The 16,949-nt window shown below is 44.5% G+C and overlaps 1 protein-coding gene across 2 annotated transcripts; it reads left to right on the top strand.

Annotated features, from left to right (window-relative positions):
* The first annotated feature begins 3,258 nt into the window (after positions 1-3,258).
* On the top strand, positions 3,259-15,713 carry PRSS35 (serine protease 35). 2 transcript variants are annotated; one of them, XM_021546087.3, is made up of 2 exons: positions 3,259-3,367; positions 9,884-15,713. In XM_021546087.3, exon 2 carries the CDS (start codon positions 9,900-9,902, stop codon positions 11,139-11,141), a length of 1,242 nt encoding a protein of 413 aa, XP_021401762.2. In that variant the 5' UTR covers positions 3,259-3,367; positions 9,884-9,899; the 3' UTR covers positions 11,142-15,713. The 2 variants fall into 2 exon arrangements, with proteins under 2 accessions (XP_021401762.2, XP_077638442.1); XM_077782316.1 differs by lacking the exon at positions 3,259-3,367 and adding an exon at positions 5,485-5,721.
* The last annotated feature ends 1,236 nt before the right edge of the window (positions 15,714-16,949 follow it).

Below are 16,949 nucleotides of genomic sequence, written 5' to 3'. Positions count from 1 at the left end.
CACTGATATTTTGGTTGTGGCTCAGCAGTGCTTACCCTGAGTCAAGGACTTTTCAGTGTCTCCTGCTCTGCCTGTGAGGAGGGGCACAAGAAGCCAGGAGGGAGCATGGCCAGGACAGGTGACCTGAACTGGACAAAGGGATGTGCCATACCACAGAACATCATGCCCAGTGTATAAACTGGGGGGAATTGGCTGGGAGGTGCAGATCACAGCTCAGGACTGGCCTGGGCTTCAGTCAGCGGGTGGTGAACAATTGTGTTGTGTATCACTTGTCTTTCTGGAGCTTTATTCCTCTTTTTTTTTTTTTTTTTTTTTTTTTTTTTTTTTTTTTTCCCTTCATTTTTCTTACTATGAATATTGCTATGGTTGTTGTTCCCATAGTGTCCAACTTTATTTCAATTATTAAAGTGATGTTATTTCAGTCTATGGGTTTTAACTTTTTCTGATTCTCTTCCCTATCCCACTGTGGTGGGGAGAGTGAGTGAGAACCTGTGAGGGGGATTAGTTACTGGCTGGGGCTAAACTATGACACAGAATTAAAGAAAAAATGGTTTAAAATAACTGATAGGTCGAAAGCACACTGATCCCATGACCCAGAGTTCAACAAACAGAAATGAACCTGCAGCATCCATATTTTCTGAAAAACAAGAAAGAAAGTATAGGGTAAGGGGGATCAGTTTTTCAAGGGATGATAGGCTACCAATAACAACCTGCTTTGTGCTGCACTATTCAGCATATTCATAAATAGTCTGGAAAAGAGCGGAGCAGTCGGTGACAAAGCCTGATGAGGCTATTATTTAGGTTAATAAATATGAGACAACCTTGATTATGTGCAGGAAAGTTTATGGGAGTGACCGTACAATAAAATTGCAGTGGAGTTCAGTGTAGATACAAAGTGTTCCACAAGAGGAAAAGGACCCTTACTTCAGATAGGCAATGGCAAGATTTGGTCTGGTCATTACTTCTTAGGAAAGAGAGTCCTGGAGTTAAGAAAATGGCCCTATGAGAACATCAACCTGGTGATCACCAGATTAAAAATATAAAATAAATTTTAAAAGTACTAGTAAGTATTAAGAAATCAGCCAAGAACAAAATAAATAATATTTTTTGTTGCCACAAATATCCATATTTTGCTTGCATCTTCTGTATAGGTAAAGAATCATAGAAATATTGGTTGAGAGGGACCTCTGCAGGTCATCTAGCTCAACCTTTCCCTTGAAGCAGGATTACTGCCAACACTAGATCAGATCAGCTGTGGCTTTGTTTAACTGAGTGTTGGAAACCACCAAGGATGGTGATTCCACAACCTGTCTGGGTAATTTGTTCCAGTGTTGTAAGCTCCTTTTGGTGAAGAAATTTTTCCCCATTACCAGTTTGAACCTCCCTAGCTGCAGCTGTAGCTCGACACAGCTGCCCAATGTGAATAAGCTGTTGCTCCTTGCCATGGCCAAGAAGTGTTTAGCTGCATCTTCCTTCAGATGCTTTTCTGGTCCCTGAATTTCAGCAATAGGATGGAAAACAGCAAAGTTTTTGATGTAAAGCACAGATAACTTAAATAGAATTCTTCAGGGTAGGAGAGGAGTTACAGACTATATGATAGATAACTAGTGAGCATCAAATGAAGATAGCAGTAGCCAGGTTGAAAAGACACTAAAAGAGGCAAGATTTCACACAACGATATGTTTGACCTGGAGAATTTGTTACCAGACCAGGCTGTAGATACTACAGATCCATATAGGTTAAAGGGAAGACAAGCAAGAACCCGACAAACAAATCCAGTGAAGGTTACTAGATCATAGAACCTGCACCTGCCTCATAAAGTCTCTGAGTCTGAAATATTGGTGGCAGTGAAAGTGCTGGAGGGAACTACTGCCTTCAGTAATGCAACCCGATACTGGTCTAGCAAAGCCTTTGGTTTCACCCAGTGTGGAAGCTCTCATGTTCAATATATCATTTGTAAAACTTAACTACTTTGCCTACATTTCTGTCTTGCCTTGCTAATTACATTGGTAATTATTCAGGTAATTTTCTCTGGCACATGAATTATTATTATATTATTGTTATTTTTCTTTGTTTTTAAGTTGTGCACACAAACAACAACAAACCCAGAATTACAAATGAAATCTACATTTTGAAGAAATAAGCCTCAGTCTTCAAAATGAAACTGCAGGCTGCAGTTTGCTGGACAAAGCCTCATTTCCAATCTCTATAAATTTGGGTCCACTAAGTTTTTGAAGTTAGGACTTTTAAAGGAAGGATATGCTTATGATTAAAACAATGAATCTGGACTCTGGAGATCTCACTCTGATCTCCAGCAATGCCACAAATTTCCTGCTGGTTTTGGCAAATCAATGGTCCTTCATTTAGCATGAAATGAGTTTTCAGCAGATGAACTCAATGGAAGTGCTTGGATTAAGCACTAGCAGACCTGCTTAGTGAGGGTACGTTTCACCTTGGGCGTTTGTGTGGCAGTGGAAAGCTTTGGGGAGGGCCCTGCTGTAGTGTCAGGGGGTGATCCAAAGAGGAGAGACCTCCACACAAAGCTTTCTGCCTGGTGAGGAGAGACCACAGCAACCCCGAGGGAAAGGAGGGAGGCAAAGAGGAACAAAGTGTGACGAGGAGAGGAGGAAGGTGCTTCTAACCTGGCCTCTGAGGCCCAGAGGAGCGGGAGTGGTCCAGAGGAGGGGGGCAGGGAGGGTCCCTGAGGAACAAGCGCTCCGGAGGAGCGGGGCTGGGAGACAGGGGCGAGGGCAGAGAGGAGCGGGCAGGCCACGGTCCGTGGGAACGCCATTCCCCGCTCCTCGCCTTCCCCGGGAGCGCTCCGGCGGGGCGGGGGAGCGGCGCTCCCCGCTGCCGCCCGGTGCCGCCGCCCGCGCAGGTGGAGCGGAGCGCACGGTGCGAGCCCCGCTGCCCTTCCCTTGGGACGGGGTGCCTCCCCCTCGCCGCTCGCCCCCGCCTCCCACCCCCCGGCAGCCTCTCCCGCCCCATCCCCGTGCGGGGCACCCGGCCCCGCGCCCGGCGCCCAGAGGAAGCCGCCGCCGGGGCGATGCGCCTCCCCGCTCCGCAGGCAGAGCCCCTTCCTCTCTTCCCTTCCCATCCGAGGAGACACCAGGATCTGCCTCCGCTCCCCTCGGCCCTCCCCCTCGGCTTCCTCCCTCTCGCCTTCTATTTCTTCCCCCCCCCCCCCCTTTTTTTTTTTTCTTTTTCCATCCCCTCCCCCGCCTGGGAAGACCTGGCCGCTCCCCCCGCCCCGTCCTCAGTAGCCGCGGGCGCTGGGCGGCGGACGAGCGGCGCGGAGCGGGGAGCCGGGAGCCTGAGCCCCGGGGCTGCGGCCGCCCTGCCCTCCGTCCGTCCTGCGGGCTGCCAGGTATGGCCAAAACCCTTCCCGGCGTCGGTCCCTGGGGAAGAGGCAGCCCCCAGAGACCTGGGTGGGCAGGAGCGGAGCTGGGAACGGGGGCTGAGGGGGACCGGCCAGTGCGAGATAACCAGCATCTCTAAGGTGATAGTTTTTTTGCGATGTCATTCTTTCTATGCGGGTCGTTTTTTAAAAAATGATGGTGCTGAGCGATGTCAGTACCTTGAGACTGGCAGCTGAGATGTTTTGTGTAAAGTTCCTGCCTCTTTAGCCTGATGGATATATTTTTGATAGGACTAAAACGCCACGCATTTATCTGGTCCTTATTTTTTCATATTTGAAACCGGTTTCACAAGACGGCTTAACGGGACTGAGGCAAGGGGCATATTTATTGGATTTTTGGGGGTTTGTGTCTGTGCTGTACCTTCTGCGAGGAGCAAACAAGGAGCCTCCTGACCCTTCAAAACAAACTCCTTTAATTCTAATTCATCCCCTCAGTATTAGCGCTACCATCTCCGCGCTCCTCTGGAATTGACACTAATTTCATCCAGATTCGTCACTGCTGGAAGTAGATTTGTCTTGGAATAGCAAAAATAAAAGAGCCGTGCCAAGGTATTTAACTTGCAGGCTTTGTAGAGACGGGAATTTCCTTCGGACCAGGCGCGGAGAAGCAGAGCCTCCTGTGGAAAGCAGGACCAGGGAAGGCTTAAGGAGAGATAAAGGCTTACTCTCCAAATCCTCCTCTCCTTCCAGGACAGCCCTGGGCTTTCACGCGCGAACACATAGGAGCGGCCAGCAAAGCGGAGAGGGCAGAGGGAAGGCGGCCATCCCGGCAAAGCCCTCCCGTCCCGGCCGTTCCCTGGCCGGTTCCCGGTCTGTGCCCACCCGCTGCCCGGCTGGCAGGGCTGGACCCCCGGAGCCGCTCAGCAGTAGAACAGTGGCCTGGGCGCGACCTCCTTCCCGTCCGCCTCCTCCCGGCGCGGCGGAGCGGGGAGCGGGGAGCGGATCCCGGCCGCGGGAGGGGAGCGGGGAGCGGATCCCGGCCGCGGGAGGGGAGCGGGGAGCGCGGAGCGGGGAGGGCGGAGAGCGGAGCGATCCCGGCTGCGGGAGGGGAGCGGGGAGCGGATCCCGGCCGCGGGAGGGGAGCGGGGAGCGCGGAGCCGGGAGCGGGGCGGGCGGAGAGCGGAGCGATCCCGGCCGCGGGAGGGGAGCGGGGAGCGGATCCCGGCCGCGGGAGGGGAGCGGGGAGCACGGAGCGGGGAGCGGGGAGCGATCCCGGCCGCGGGAGGGGAGCGGGGAGCACGGAGCGGGGAGCGGGGCGGGCGGAGAGCGGAGAGATCCCGGCCGCGGGAGGGGAGCGGGGAGCACGGAGCGGGGCGGGCGGAGAGCGGAGAGATCCCGGCCGCGGGAGGGGAGCGGGGAGAGGATCCCGGCCGCGGGAGGGGAGCGGGGAGCGCGGAGCGGGGAGCGATCCCGGCCGCGGGAGGGGCGCGGGGAGCGGATCCCGGCGGCGGGAGGGGAGCGGGGAGCGATCCCGGCCGCGGGAGGGGAGCGGGGAGCGAATCCCGGCGGCGGGAGGGGAGCGGGGAGCGATCCCGGCGGCGGGAGGGGAGCGGGGAGCGATCCCGGCCGCGGGAGGGGCGCGGGGAGCGGATCCCGGCCGAGGGAGGGGAGCGGATCCCGGCCGAGAGAGGGGAGCGGGGAGCGATCCCGGCCGCGGGAGAGGAGCGGGGAGCGGATCCCGGCCGCGGGAGGGGAGCGGGGAGCGGATCCCGGCCGCGGGAGGGGAGCGGGGAGCGGATCCCGGCCGCGGGAGGGGAGCGGGGAGCGGATCCCGGCCGCGGGAGGGGAGCGGGGAGCGGATCCCGGCCGCGGGAGGGGAGCGGGGAGCGATCCCGGCCGCGGGAGGGGCGCGGGGAGCGGATCCCGGCGGCGGGAGGGGCGCGGGGAGCGGATCCCGGCCGCGGGAGGGGCGCGGGGAGCGATCCCGGCGGCGGGAGGGGCGCGGGGAGCGGATCCCGGCCGCGGGAGGGGCGCGGGGAGCGGATCCCGGCCGCGGGAGGGGCGCGGGGCTGGAGCGGGCGCGGAGCCGCTGCCGGCGCTGCGGGAGCGCCGCCCCGCGGCCGCGGCGGGCACTGCGCCGCTTGCTGGCGGTCCTTCCTTTTCCCCGCCCGGCGGATTTCAGGAATGAGCTGTCACGCCTGCCGTGTAAAATTAGCTCTTCCTATGAGTACTGAAGCTGCCTAAATTTTTGCAAGAGACAGGAGCCGCAGTAGGGTTTTTTTTTCTCAGATCAGAGAGGAGGACAACATCCTTACACCACTGTATAGAGTGAGCGCACCTGGAGGAGGGAAGGGGAAGCAGTGGTGGGTAAGATTAGGGCAATGTTTTCTTCCAGGGAGTGTGAGATATCAAAAATTTGTTCTCTGTTTTGCTTTGTCAGAGTAGAACAGTGAATTCCAACTTCCGGGTCATGTCAAGAATGAGACCAAAAGCAGTTAAAGGAGATGGGTACTATAGAAGCCTCTGTTATTTTAGGGGTTAGAAAATGGATTTTAAATTGTGTAAGCTTAGTTTGAAATGTGTCAACTTTTCTACAAGAAGAAGGAAACCCCAGGGTAGAGGCTGCACTGAACAGACCAAGATAAAACACTGTCAGGAAGTGGGACTGAATTGTTCTTCTGTCTGAGCTACACTGGCATGTAAATTTCTTTTATGATAGCCTGAAGAGAAACCTATTCTAGTTCGGCTTGACTATAAGCCTTTTCCTGAGCATCTGACATGCATTCAGCTGGAGTAAAGTAAGACAAAATATTGGAAGGATATCCTCAAAAATTAGGTAGTTGGGTTTTTTTTCGTATGGGTGCAGAAAGGTTTAATTTTGAAAGCAAGAAATGAGAAGAACTAGAAGTAGTTTTATTTGTATGTATATGCCTAGTGGCTGGAATGCCACCAAAGTTATCAGCTGAGTTTGGAAACTGGAGGAAGAATTTCAACATTCAGAGCTGGGGATCTCTCTCTTTCTAGTTTCCATCTTGTCTTCTCTTAAGCCAATTCATTGTATCTTAAAGAGCTGACTCAAGAATTTCAATTACTGTAAGCCAACCCAAAATCTGTATGGAAAAGGAGTGAAGGAAAGGAGAGGGCAGAGCATCTTGGGGTGGAGGAGGAGTGGAGAATGGGTAATTGAGGGTTTTTTTTCTTACAGTCAGCATGAATCCTTCTCAGGACATTTCCTCCTTCTCCTGGAGGCTGTATTCTCTCTCCCTTTCTCTCACCCTGAACTTATCTTTGCACCCATCTACACATTTCTGTCCTCATCATCTGGCAAGAGGAGCCCTGTGTTTCCCTTTAGCCAGCAGCCTGTGCTGGGCCATGGCAACTGCTGACATTGATCATGCTTGGATTTAGCCTCCCCTAAACAGTAGAGATGGGGTTAGTAAATAGATCTTAAATGCATGGCTGGAAATGACAAAGCTGCCTAGCAGAACCACTGCTCTGGTCTGTAATGAGAATTACCATGTTTATCAAGTTCCTTGAACTTCTTCCAGTTATCCTGAAGTATAGTTAGTTCATTCCCAGTGACAAGTGGTTCATTATAAATGAATTTGGCTTCCAAGACTGCCTTTGTAAGTAGTGAGCACTTGAGTACTGTGTTTCAAATGGAGGGCTGCAAGGGATCTATGGAAGGTTCTGTGCTTTGTTTTTTTCTTTCTAAAGAGTGCCAGAAGGGAGCCATAGTACTCCACCCACTTGCTTGCAGAAAGTCTCTCTATAAAACAGAAAGAAAAAAAATTGACTTCTCTATAAATTTACTTATGAGATCATCTGGGAAGACATCAGCCATCACAGTGGAATGATATCAACCCAGACTTTCTATGTCAACAAGCAGTTAGTGACTGAGCTTTCCTTAGGGCTCACAAAGTTCAGCTACAGAGAAAGATCAAATAGCCAGACCCTTAGGAAAAGCTGAGAAAGGGAGGAGTATTCTAGGGAAAATTAGAAAAGTAATTCTCAAGCCTGATATTAGAACTGTCTTGTTCAGCAGTTATATTAGGGCAAAGAAAATTTAAAACAGATTTTCTACATTAATAATACATTATTTATCCTGAAACCATGCTAGTTTGTGACAGGCTGGAGATAAGGACACAGAGATGCTTCCTCATACAACATGTAGTTAAGATGTGTGACTCCTGGATGCAGAATATTATGGCTACAAAATGATATGTGTATTCAAAGGAAGACTGTCAAACTATGAAAGAGGAATTAAGTAAGGTTTACTTACACTACAGAAACTACCTCTGTTCTAAAGTCCACCAGGTACAACTGCTTGTAAGTTAGTTAAGAAACTGTGAGGGAGGAGGGCCATACCTGGTTGCCCTGTTCCTGTCTCTATCCTCTACCCTAGGCAAACACATTTAGGCAGTGTCAGAAACAGGATTTTAGGAAGGCCTTTGGTCAGGCCAAGAAGCTACTTTCATACTCTCATTATAACATTTTTTGGCACCTTCTAGCTCACCCACAGATATGTAAAATAGTAATTCCTCCTCAGATTTAGTGCTAATTGAGCAATAACTGAACCAACAACGTAAAGTTAACTTTGTATATCAAAGTTAATGTTTAAATGTGCACATTTCTGCTATACCAATAAACTAGACTAGTGTGAACACCTGGTGTCCTTCTACAAAATCTTGTGTCTGGGGTGATTCCCCAGCTCTGCTTTCAAAACTGTCAGATATCTTTTCATATGACCACATACACCCCGGAGCTCAGATCTGTGAGTCACTGTAATCTCCAGATGTCTTAGGAAAGTCCACACATCTTCTCCAAAACCTGAATTAGTTACTTTAAAGCCAGGGAGGGTTTCCTTGTATTCTAAAATGTATCTATCTATATATATCTCCTAGTAAGTGGACTCCATTTCAAAGTTGGTGTTCCATCTGGCAGAGGTGGAAAGTGTTAAAACTATGCTAAAACAAATCCAGCCTCTTCTTGGCATCAGGAGCAACAAGCTGTGGTTGAACTGTAGTGTTATGTAACTAAAAAAATTATAAATATTACTTATTATAGACAACAAATATGTCTATAGGGTAAAAATGCCTTAAAAATCATAGGAATCACTGGTCCATTATGCAGCTTTGAAGGCAATGTTCCACACTGCTTTTTCCATACACCCCTATCTTTCATGCTAGACCTTCAGTTAGCCTGTAGCCAGGCTGTTTCACTGGAGAGCACCACTTCTACTATTCTAAACTAAAATTAAGGAAAGTGGTTACGTTTGCTCTGGCCTACACTGCCACTGCAATGTAAACCAGAGAGCTAAACCACATACAAATCCTTGAATTGCTTTGCTTTTTAAGTTTAATCATAGACCCTTTCTTTCTTCACTGCTGAGGTTTCCATGTAATTGGAATGAAGGATGTTGGAACCGAGCACAGGTTTCCCAGTGGCAGCTGCCAGTAGTTGGATAATGCCACTGACATCAGTGCTGCCAAAAGAGAAAAATGGTCTTTTCAGTAATGTTTTGAGTTCAGAATCAAAAGTTCTGGGTTCAGTTTCTGGCTCTGCCTCAGACTTCTAACAATGTTACATTTTTCCTGCATGTTTCCCAACTAGAGATGGGAATAATACTGTTTTTTCTCTTTCCCATTTAAAGTATTAGCTCTTGGTGTGGTGGATCACCCCATCTAGGTGGGTCATTCTACATGTGACCATAAGGCACAGACAGCACAGTTCCTACAGCCTTTGTGGGATCCTGAAAAATGTGATGAGTAACCAAACTTGTCCCTCCTACTCAGCTGTGCTTTGCTGCATGGATATAAAACCAGGAAACTCCTCTACATCAGCAACATTCTCCTTTCCTCATTTTTCTGTCTATCCTGGAAGACCTTGGTTCCTTGGAATAGTGGTTAGCAAAGTGCCATTTTTCATACAGGCAGATTCATAGTTATCAGCTGGGTGTGTAATGGGGAACCTTTGCTGACTTTTAAGTCAGCTAAAGCCATGTTTTGGCCATTGCATGAAAGAGCAAAATCGGTTTGGTTTCCCAAGGATTCCTAAGTCTCATGAGTGTAGTATGTCTATCCATGTCTGCTTAGATCTCAACTTTTGAATACACTGAGGGTTTTCAAGTGTGTTCTACCTTCAACTATATAGCTGTAGAAAAGAGAAACAGAAACTTAATATGTAACTGCATACCTTTGAAATAAATAAAACCAGGATAATCTACCAAGTGGAATGACCCAGACTCTCCACTGAGGGAAAAACAGGTAAAACTCAGATGGTTTCATCTTCCAGTAGGTAGCTCAGCATGGATGCTGACTGAATTATCTGCATCCATCTTTCTAGAAACGATTGGAAAAGTCAGAGGCAATACAAGGACTATCTGAGGCACTTCTATTTTGAGCAGATTGTAGAATTCTGCTCCACTGATGTCAGTTCTAAAATTGCATGATTATACTTAGAAGATAATAAGATAACGGTATATATTTCCAAAGTGTATTTTCAAATCTCTCTTTCTTGTTTTAGAAAAAAGTAAAATAAAATGGAGCACATGTTACTGCTATTCCTAATTTTCCTACCTATATTGGGTCTCAGTAATGGAACAGAAACTGAACAAGATTTTACTTGGCACTTAAAGAAGATTCCCCAGATTGTGAGAGAAAGAACTTTCTCCCTTGACAGCCCTAAATTTGAAGCAAAAACCAAATTAGAGCTGAACAGTGTATGTGGAATTGAATGTCAAAGAAAACTGCCAGTGCCAAGCTTGTCTGACTTGAAGAGCCTCTTTTCCTATGAGACTGTTTACGAAAATGGCACACGGACCCTGACTGAAGTGAATGTCCTCGGAGCAGTGCCTGACCCAGCTGCAAACACAACCACACAAAGACCTCTGAGAAAGAAGAGGCAGATCTATGGCACAGACAGTAGGTTCAGCATCTATGACAAGAGGTTTATGACCAACTTTCCGTTCAACACAGCTGTGAAGATCTCCACGGGCTGCAGTGGCATTCTCATTTCCCCCAAGCATGTGCTGACAGCAGCCCACTGCCTGCACAATGGCAAGGATTATGTTAAGGGCAGCAAAAGACTGAGGGTGGGCCTGATGAAGACAAAGTCCAGAGGCAATGGCAGGAAACGCAAAGGTGCTAAGAGAAGTAGGAGAGAAATTTCTGCGGCCAAAGAGGATCCCAAAGCCACCACAGAATTAAGGCAACGATCCAAAGGTGATGAGAGAAAGCAGCGGGGATCTGGGAGGAAGCAAGGTACCTCAGATGGCATGCCCTCCTTCCAGTGGACCCGGGTGAAGAGCACTCACATCCCAAAAGGCTGGTTTAAGGGTGTCTCTGGGGATATTGCACTGGATTATGATTATGCTGTTCTTGAGCTCAAGCGTCCCCACAAAAGGAAATACATGGAGCTGGGGATCAGCCCAACAATCAAAATGATGCCTGGGAGCATGATCCACTTCTCAGGTTTTGACAATGATCGGTCTGGGCAGCTGGTCTATAGATTTTGTAGCATTTCTGATGAGTCCAATGATCTGTTTTATCAGTACTGTGATGCTGAGCCTGGCTCCACAGGATCTGGCATCTATCTCCGTCTGAAGGAGCCAAACAAAAAGAAGTGGAAACGCAAGATCATCGCTGTGTACTCAGGCCACCAGTGGGTGGACATCAATGGTGAACAGCAGGATTACAATGTAGCGGTACGAATAACTCCTCTCAAATATGCCCAGATTTGCTTCTGGATACATGGGAACGATGAGAATTGCACACAAGGCTGAAAAGAGCCGAGCCTCAGTTGCTGAGCACCCTCGCTGCCATAGAGTGAAAGGCGGCTGCAACAGTGACTGGAAGAACATCACTCCACGCCAGAATGTTCTTGAACTCAAAGCTGTCAAGTAGTGCTATGGTGACTTAAGGAATGCTGAATTTATAGGGGAACGGTAGAATTGTCAGACAAACTATTTCTAATTGTAATCAACCTAGATATGCACTTAAAATCCCAAACTATATTTATGTTTGCAATTGTGATAAATTCAAGTCCTTATTGAGGAAAAAATTGGCTGCACCGGTTTATCATTTTTTTCCCCAAAGGAAGAGTTGAAACATCTCAAACTGGTGTTATTAAACAATATCTATTTTTTTTCCAATGGATTTACTTTTCTCAGGGTTCTGTTCCAATTTTCAAATGCAAGTTGTGCATATAGCATGTTCCTGTCTGTGCAGAATGATCCAGAGAACTGCATGAGAACAAGACTTTATTCTGGCATTCTCTAAAGACCACAGGTCCATGCTGAGAAGCAGCACTATAGTTAATGATTGTTATTTTGGAAAACTTCCTCTTCTGGTTGCTGCAGGAACACTCCCATGGAAATTACAAATTTATGTAGCTGAGGGTTACACCTTAAAGAGAAAGTCACTTCATTGCTCAGTAAAAACAGAAAAAAATAAATTAAAGTTTCTATGTTTAGAAGAAGACACATTTGGACATAGTTCAATGCCTTTAAACATTCTTAGAGAAGCTATAGAAATCTTAAACACATGCATTTGCCTTCCAATTAGTATTTGGAGAGCTGTAGGTTTAGTTTCTAGTCAAAAGTTTAGCTTTACCACTGGGAGAAGTCACTGACTCCTGAAGTGGCTACTTGACAATCATTTGGAGCTTCATAGATGAAATATTTTCTGGGTGCTAAACATTTCTTCCGTTTTTATAAATTACTTTTATACGAGTTCAGCTTCATAGATAGGATAGTATGTATTAGACTGGGAGTTGGAAATCAATATTTTAGTTTGGCTTTATACAGTTTGGCAAGGTGTGTAGTTTTAATCATGTTATATTCAGGCTCCACCTCAACATGATTCACAGGGTTAACTAAAAAATTTCTCCCAACTAAATTATAGCACCTTCTGAGTGGTAGAACTATCCTGTATATTATAAAAGGTATCTTCTTAGACAGCAGCAGTAGTTAGCAAATAATTTGGTACAATATGTTTGCAGAACCATGTATTTAATGGAGACACAAACTGAGCTTGACTTTTACACATTTAAACACAAACCACCTTCTTAAAAAATGTTGTTGATTACTATTTTATGCCAAGATTTTGAAGTACATAGAATTTTTATGGTGCTATGTTAATCTAATAACATAAAAAATACTGTGCCTTTCTGATAATATCCTTTCAGTTTCAATACTTTCAGATTATTCACCACTGTAATATTTAATTTTTTACCATAAGTTTATGCTGACCAAAATACATTTTCTTCCTATGCAGGAGGAAAAAAATACAAGATTTTAAAATAATTTTTGTTTGTTGGAATCTTTAAAACATGCTTATATCTTTTGATGAAATAACATGATTTTAAATAACCCTTTTTTTGGTATATGGTTGAAAGTATACAACCTGACACATTGAATGTGCAGGCAACTTTGTCCTATTATTGCCAAAGCATAAAAATTTAAGACTTGCTTCCATATCATAACCCTAACAATACTTCATTCATTGGAAGAGATCTGACTTTAAAGGAAAATATTTCTTTTAATTTCAGCCTTTCCAAGGAACATGCAACTTTTCTTCCTTTATAATGTTTTAATTTTATTTTGTGTATTGTTTGCAGAAAACTAATAATAATTTTTAAAGTTTAGAAATAAATCTCTAAGATTTTAGGGTTAATTATTTTTTATTGTTATTAATGTCTCTATTAACACATGTGGCTTTGCTGACAGTAATTTTAAATCACCTCAGTCCTGTATTTAATACTCTCTATGCAACAGATTTATAGTATTTTTTAGTCAGGTCTGTAATGTTTTTCTTAAGTGCCTTTTTCCATATTTACTGTGACAAATAAGACACCACATCATTAATCTAATACAGGACAACCCAGGTCCATAGATATATTTACAATTATTATCATTGTTGATTTGGGTCAAAAACTGATCAAGATAAGGGGGCTAGTAAATTTCTTGTTTTATTGAGTCTTGTTTAGGTGTGCTCCTAAAGAGCACACCTAAAGAAGAAATAAAATCTATTTCTTTATCACTTTGGGAATTGGGAGCAAGGTAAGAATGAAAAATGTTTAATGTCAGCTTCCAAATGGTCTTGTTATAATATTCATCTGCTGTAAATATCTCAGCCACAATCTGAAGTTTCCATACCAGGTTGATATAAACTCTTTCTATTCAGAGAATAAATACTAGATGCTCAGTCTAGTAGACTTCATTTTGTAGTACTAAGAGATTAAAGAGGTTGGCCAGAGCAACATAAAAATTAATTTAAAACAAAAAAACAAACCTCTGTGTCCATGCACAAACACTTGCAAATATACAGGGTTGGAGAGCACGTCTTGTTTTGACTGAGTTTTGGTGTTGTCAGCACCTTTTTGGTGTTGTCTTCTACCTTCATTCCTTCAGGGAATGAAGGTAGAAGAAGACACAGACAAAATGTTTTTCCTGTTGTCTTGGCATGGTAGGCATTTTTGTCTTCCACTTGGTCTAACAGAGAAATAAATGCTCTATGTAGGCATTGTGATTACCTACTACAGGGACCTCTGGAATAGTTCACAAATCAAGTACTTACACGTAATCCCAGGAATTCAATGTCCTGAATAGAGCTCTGGGTACCCACCACTGCAAATGGGACAAGAATTTCTGAGTCATCTCAGATTTTCTTAAAAACTGTGGTTACCCACCACTGCAAATGGGACAAGAATTTCTGAGTCATTTCAGATTTTCTTAAAAACCTGTGGTTACTATCTAATTGCCAATGAGAAAATATGAGGAGGAATATATGATCCCAGTAGATCAGATCTTGCTGTTGTCTAGGACACCAGCAGCAAGGCTGGGTTTCCAGCCCTTGTGATGTTTACCTCAGGGATTTTTCCTCTCTCAGGTACCAGGCTATGCATAACTTGTTCTCATCAATACTAATTCTTTTCCATAAGAGTTTGTATTGTAGATCTTTTTCTTTAACTGTATTCCTGGTTTTAGGAAAAAAGCAACTTCAGGCAAATCTCTTTTCTCTTAGAGGGCTACTGGAATTTATGAAGTCAACAAGTAAGTTTTTTTCAGGGCCAAAGATAAACCTCATATGCAAGCCATTAACACACCCAGACCAGCTTCTGCAAGGTATTTGTGCATGTGTTTAATCTGAGGTCCTGAGACACACAGTGGAAGTCAACGGGGTTATCTGCAGTGTGAAAAAATAAGTCTAAGTTTGTATTAACAAAAGAAAAGCACAACATAATGTAGGAAAATTCTTTCTGTTATATCAGGTGTAGACTACCCAATGTTATAATAATTGCTTAAAGAAACTCCTTGGCTCCTTAAGATTTACCATCTTAATTTTGCAGATATATGTGTTGATATGGAGTATGAATCAGCATGAACATTGCTTAAATAAAAAAAAAAAAAAAAACCAAACCAGAAACATCTTATCCACGTGAGGAGAGAAGCAGCTGGGGAGTTCTTTCTATTCTGCTGATAAGGGATGACCTGGAAACAAAAAGCAAATAAAACAGAAAGAAAGAACAAGAAGATGGTATGGAAGGCCAGGAAGATGGAGATGGTATGCAAGGGATAAAGAAAGTGTGCAAAGTAACAGATAAAATGGCTGCAAGGTAGCAGAGGCACCTATTGTGAGAAAAAGTAGGCAGATGGTAGACACTTAATAGTATGAATTAAGATGTGAAATTCACAAGTTTCATGAACAATTTTTCACTTTTAAAGATAAGGCTTTGCTTCCCAGCCAACAGCAACTGGGAAAGGGCTGTGAGTGGACTCAGGCTGTGGCAGGGACTGCTAGCAGGCAGGGGTTTTGACCCTTATCTGCAGTCCATGCCTGAATTTGCAGGAATTATGCTTCTGTTCATTCAGGGTTCTTGGAAAGCAGCAGATCCATGTTCTAACCAAAAAGCTTGGCAGTATGAACCTCCCAGTACACTGGATCACCAAGAATGTAGTGAGTAAAGGGAATTTCTCAAACCTGATCTTTTTTTTTTTTGTATTCCTGCAAAGGCTGTTCTCCACTGGGAAAAAAATTAAACAAAAGAATCTCAGACTTAAAGTGTTTAAATGTTGGCTCCATTTTTTGCATGTATCTAGAAATTCTGGGCAATATTTTTTTTTCAAGTGTCTTGTGTTTGGCATCTATAGAAATTTAATAAACTGCTTCCAATTTTAAAGCACAGATTACTGCAGATAGTCCCATCTACAAAATTCTGACACAATACTTTAGAATATTTTTAACTGTGCAAAATGACAAGCCATTTGAGAAAATAAATGCAAACCTTTGCTCTGTTAAGATATTATATGATGCACTTATTCTGTTAATAAATATTTTCTGTTGTTTTTCTTTTCTTCTGTTGTGATGCAGTTTGTTAGCTACAGTTATGTTACACAAACTTCATTCTCCAAGTGGCTGTAATGATTTATCAGTGAATCATCTGAGACTTGGTCTTAAAAGATATTAATGTGTCTTTAAACTTGTTCTGGGAAAAAAAGCCTCTCCGTCTTCAAGATAATCACTCCATGAGCAAATTTGATGAGTAAAAATATTCAGTTCTGCAAGGAAATGACTCATAGTCTACGCCACAAGTTATTAATTCTAAAATAAGTAATTAGTTCTGTTTCTGCTATTTGCTAAAGTTACACTTTCTGCCTTGGAGAGCTGTTGAACCAGGCCAAATTAGAAGTGTGTAAAGTATTATAATTTTGGTTCTTAGAATTATCTTAACTCTGTAGCCTTGAAACTGGTGCTGATTTTATCTCTGAGGGTAAAGGGAGAGATTTTTGGCAAGGTCAATAGCTGCTAAAAATATTTAATGGAAAGTTAAGAAATTATTACACGGTAATTAACCGTGTGTCTAATACAAGCAGTATTTACCAGGGGTCTGGTAATGGCTTACCCACCAGCTCTTATATAGCTCTTCACATGGGGGAGGAGTAAGTGCCACAGGGAAATAAGTAAAATTGGGAAGTTTTTTGACCTGGAAAAAAGTCCTTTTGGGGCTAGTAAAATATTTTCATTGCTGAAATCTACTTTTTGCCATGATCTGGGCAAGTACCTTGGTGCCTGAGAAATATCTCTCAGCCTCCATTCAGGGAACATAAACAGGGACCCAGGGGTGACAGCTGTGTCCCCTGCAGGCCATTCCCAAGCCACTGGCACAGATGTGGTTTCTTTGGTGGAAGATACATTCCAACACATGTTATGGATTGTACATTCCCTTGGGCCTTGGGGGACTTCAACTGGAATCTTATCCAAATGTCTATTCAGCCCTAAAATGTTCCCATACAATCCAGATCCTTGTGCAGGTATTTTCCAGTCATAATCTCATTTCCCATTGTGTTTAATAAATGTTCAAAAGGCCTTCCCTAAATTACAGACATGCAAATCCTCCAAAGTAGCACCTTATGCTGTTTATTATACAGGTATTTCTGATGAATCATTCATTCTTTCTGCATCAAATATGTCTTTAGATCTTTGATAATGGCTAATCCTTCACTTGTTATTGCTCAGAAAAGAAATCAGATATACTGGAAAAGCCACACAAATATTTACTTGTGCCTCTTGGTAATTATGTACACACCACA

Source organism: Lonchura striata, chromosome 3, assembly GCF_046129695.1.
Source record: "Lonchura striata isolate bLonStr1 chromosome 3, bLonStr1.mat, whole genome shotgun sequence".
In the NCBI taxonomy this organism is placed as follows: Eukaryota; Metazoa; Chordata; class Aves; order Passeriformes; family Estrildidae; genus Lonchura; species Lonchura striata.
Note: the sequence above shows the minus strand (reverse complement) of the source record. Positions and strands in the feature narration are given on the sequence as shown.